Source organism: Sinocyclocheilus anshuiensis, unplaced genomic scaffold (genome assembly GCF_001515605.1).
Source record: "Sinocyclocheilus anshuiensis isolate Anshui unplaced genomic scaffold, SAMN03320099.WGS_v1.1 scaffold199, whole genome shotgun sequence".
NCBI classification, from domain to species: Eukaryota; Metazoa; Chordata; class Actinopteri; order Cypriniformes; family Cyprinidae; genus Sinocyclocheilus; species Sinocyclocheilus anshuiensis.
Window position 1 is genome coordinate 1997861 of NW_015552582.1, and position 4254 is coordinate 2002114.

At 36.6% G+C, this 4254-nt stretch overlaps 1 protein-coding gene and 1 long non-coding RNA gene across 3 annotated transcripts in view; both read left to right on the plus strand.

Moving 5' to 3' along the window:
• Positions 1-2653, plus strand: part of cyp2v1 (cytochrome P450, family 2, subfamily V, polypeptide 1) — a 5284-nt gene extending 2631 nt beyond the window's left edge. Inside the window, exons 5-8 of the mRNA XM_016456141.1 lie at positions 1197-1338; positions 1493-1680; positions 2047-2188; positions 2334-2653. Coding sequence (XP_016311627.1) covers positions 1197-1338; positions 1493-1680; positions 2047-2188; positions 2334-2509 — 648 coding nt within the window. The 3' untranslated portion in view covers positions 2510-2653. The remainder of the gene's footprint in view (positions 1-1196; positions 1339-1492; positions 1681-2046; positions 2189-2333) is intronic.
• Positions 2654-3435: 782 nt separating this feature from the next.
• Positions 3436-4254, plus strand: LOC107665322 (uncharacterized). 2 transcript variants are annotated; one of them, XR_001631537.1, is made up of 3 exons: positions 3436-3776; positions 3911-4072; positions 4235-4254. It is a non-coding gene; the product is annotated as an uncharacterized LOC107665322 (long non-coding RNA). The 2 variants fall into 2 exon arrangements; XR_001631538.1 differs by having other exon boundaries at positions 3980-4072.

The following is a 4254-nucleotide window of genomic DNA, read 5'->3' on the forward strand; positions in this document are numbered from 1 at the left end:
CGGGCCGTGCCGTACCGAGCCGAGTCGTACCGCGCAGTGGAAAAGCGCCATAACACAGCATATGAAAATATTACTTTTTATAAACATATTATGCTTTTGTAAGCAAGCAACATACAGTGCCTTGCGAATGTATTCATACCCCTTAATTTTTTTCACGTTTTGTTAAGTTGCTACCTTATGTAAAACTTCTTTAAATTACTTTTTTTCCCACATCAATCTACACGCCATACTCCATAATGGAAAAGCAAAAAACAGGTTTTTAATATCTTTGCAAATTTATTAAAAATGAAAAAACTTAAATGATTCCATTGCATAAGTGTTCATACCCTTATCTGGGACAGTTGAAATTTAGCTCAGGAGCATTCATATTGCTTGTAGATGTTACTACACTTATAGTGAAGTTAACCTGTGGCAAATTCAGTTGAATGGGTATGATTTGGAAAGGCACACGCATCTTAATAAAAGGTCTAACGGCTGATAATGCATATCAGAGCAAAAACTAAGCCCTGAGGTCAAAAGATCTGCCTGTAGAGCTCAGAAACAGGTTTGTGTCCAGCCACACATCTCGGGAACAGTTCAGAAAAAAAATTCTGCTTCATTGAAGGGTCACAGAAGCATGTAGTCTCTGTTACCCTTAATGGAAGAAGTTTGAAACAACCAGGACTCTTCCTAGAGCTGGCCTTCTGGTCAAACTGAGCATCTGATGGAGAAGGGCTTTAGTTAAAGTGGTGACCAAGAACCTGATGGTCACTCTAGTTGAGCTCCATGATCATATGTGGAGATAGGAGAAATCTACAAAAGGACAAACAACACTGCAACACTCCACCAATCTGGGCTTTATTTACCTAAAGGACCCTCAAACTCTGAGAAACAAGATTATCTAGTCTGATGAACCTAAATTCTAAGCATCATGTTTGAAGAAAACCAGGCACTGCTCATCACCTGCAGAGTACCATCCCAAAAGTAAAGTGCTGGTATCAATATGGTGTATGGAGTGTAGATTGGTGTGGGGAAAAAAGTAATTTAAAGCAGTTTAACATAAGGTAGCAACATAACAAAAAGTGAAGGGGTATGAATACTTTCGCAAGGCACTGTATTTGGTAAGCATGTAGAAATATTACATTTAGTTCGAGTTTCCTTTATCCAACATGACTACCCTGCATATGCTAATTGTAATGTCTCTTTGTGCTTTATAGAGGAAAGATGATCTGGAAGCGGGATTTCATGAAGAGGGTCTGCAGTACACTGTACTTGATTTGTTTGTGGCAGGAACTGAGACCACATCTACCACTCTACTGTGGGCCTTTGTATACATGATGAAATACCCAGAAATCCAAGGTATAATGCTCCAAATTACAAGCCAACTGTAAATTCAATTTTGTCCATGTAAACAGTTCATAAGCCAGTTATACTGAATACTTTATTATGTAGTTATGTAGTTAAATTTGTTAAATGCGTGTTATGGAATTTTGACATTGAATGTCATATTTAGAAAAGGTTCAGCAAGAAATATACAAAGTAGTTGGACGGTCGCGTCGACCCAACATAGATGACCGACCCAGCATGCCGTACACTGATGCTGTTATCCACGAGGTCCAGAGAATGGGGAATGTTGTGCCCCTTAGTGTGCCAAGAGTGACCAATGAAGACTCAATATTGGAAGGATATTATATTCCAAAGGTGAGATAAATGACAAAACTTAGTAAAACGTCATAACAATGACACAGCTGACTTTTCATCAACATACCAGATACTTACCATATCAGACCCTTGTGTAATTTTAATGTATTTTATTTTATTTTATTCATACAACTCTTGTGTAATTGGTAGTAACACAGATCTTGTCTTGAAAATAGCCTCAGCTGCTGACATGCCATTGAAATTTGAGCTTACAAGCTACCTACCAACCAAATCAGACTGCTGTTATTTTAAACGTGTTGGAATTAAGTTTAAAAGTACATTATATGCAACATGGAATCTTTTATGTTAATCCTTAGATGATGTCAGTATTTCATCATCTGATCATGTTTTTTATTTTACATCAAGGGTACACAGATCATCCCTAACCTGACCTCAGTGCTCTTTGACCAGACCAAGTGGAAGACTCCATATTCATTTGACCCACAGAATTTTCTTAATGCTCAAGGCAAGTTTGAAAAACCTGAAGCTTTTATTCCTTTCTCGGCAGGTGAGCAGGTTTTTTTTATTTTTTGTTTTTTTGTAAATATTTTATTACACGCATACAGAAAGTACTTCACAGTTGTGCATATATACACATTAAATTATGAGATAATCTTGAGGTTTGTTTTGAGATTTAATTTTGTCCTCCCAAGGAAAACGATCTTGTCCAGGAGAATCGCTTGCCCGTATGGAGCTCTTTCTCTTCTTCACATCCTTTCTACAATCCTTCACTCTGTCTCCTCAAGGGCGAAAGCAAACAAGCTTGGACTTCAAATTTGGAATGACACTCTCCCCAAAGCCATTTAAAATAAGTTTCACTCCTCGTTGATTGTTTATACATTTTACATCAGTGCACCATATTTACAAGTGGAATTTTGCTGTTTCTTCAAAATGATCTATAACCATGTAAAACTGCAGCTTCTAGTAGACAAATAAAAATGGGTAACCTTTAAAAAAATGTCTATTTATCCCATTAAACCACACAATCATAACATCAAACAACAATTAAACGTGAGAAAGCTAAACGAGGAAGTAAAAAGTAATAAATTATTAAAATTTGAAGTGATGTTATAAAATAATATAATAATATTTTTTCAAAATCTGAATATTAATATTTTCCATTTCAACATGTCCTGGCTTACAAGCAGACAAAGGTTGTTTCTCAAAAGAAAGGATGTATCCTAATGAAGCTGAAACCTTTCTACTCTAATCCTGTGGCTTTTTGGCTGGACGATTCGGCACTGAACGCTAGAGTGAGACGGTCTAGAAAATGTTTTTATTTTACAACTTAACAGAAGAAAACTTGATTCCCTTTAACGTTGAAAAGGTTTTTTTTTTTTGCACAACTATTTTGAAGTGAATTGGAATGTGTGCAAAGGTTTTGTGGATGACAGTCACAGGAGGAAAGATACACTTGATGTATCCTTCAAAATACGCCCAATTAAGGACACAAAACGAAGGCTGCCTTTAAAAGATCCTCCAAACAGAAATAAATTCCATACAAAAGGAATTTATTCAGCTTACCGAGGCATCTCCTCCATTGACTTCTATTCAATCAGAACGCCGGCCGTCACGTCTCTCTCTCTCTCATGGGTGCTGCGTTTTTGAGATGGGAGGGGCTCTGGCAGACATAGTCAAGTCAAGTCTGCTTTATTGTCAATTCTTCCACATGTACAGTACATACACACAGAGAATTGAAATTGCGTTACTCTCAGCCTGCAATGCAGAGGGCTTTGCGGGTGAGACGGGTGTTGTAAATAAATGATATAATGCAAAATCGTCATATAAAGGAATGCAGTTCAGATTACACCAGAACTTAACTTCTGCCACGCAGAAAAATCTCGCCGACAACTCAAACACGACGTAAACTCTGTTAGATCATTCTTGTCCAAAACTGCGCAAATAGTCATGGACCTGTTGCACCTTTACGAGTGGATCGATATCAAGACTATTTTGTTATTCTCGCTTGTGTTTTTATTATTACTAAGTGATTATATCAAAAATAAAGTGCCGAAAAACTTTCCTCCTGGTCTTTACCGATTATAGGAGACCTTCATCATATCGATCACAAGAAGATACATCTTCAGCTGCAAAAGGTATAATACCAATTGTATTTTTGTTGACTATTAACTACAAAACATGACAACTAGCCTACTTCTAAGATATATCTTTTATTTATGCCTATAAAACTATTTCACTAGTTATGTTCATTTTCACACATATTTTTCAGTTTGCAAAAAAAATACGGAAATATTTTAGGCATTCGAATTCTCGGACCAAGAATTGTTGTCTTGATCAGGTACAAAACAGTGAGAGGCGTATCTAGAAGAGGGCGACAACCTGGCTGATCAACCCAAGTTACCCATATTTTATGACATTTTTGGAGACAAAGGTCAGTCAATAAATCATATGGTAAAATGGTGGTTAACTTTTCACCATAATTTGTCAGCTGTCAAAATCACACTGCAAATAAAAATGATGCCACTGAGAATGAGTGTGAGATGAAGTGACCAAAAGAAGAGTGGTATTTATTTATTTATTTATTTATTAACAGGTTTAGTTACTGCTAATGGC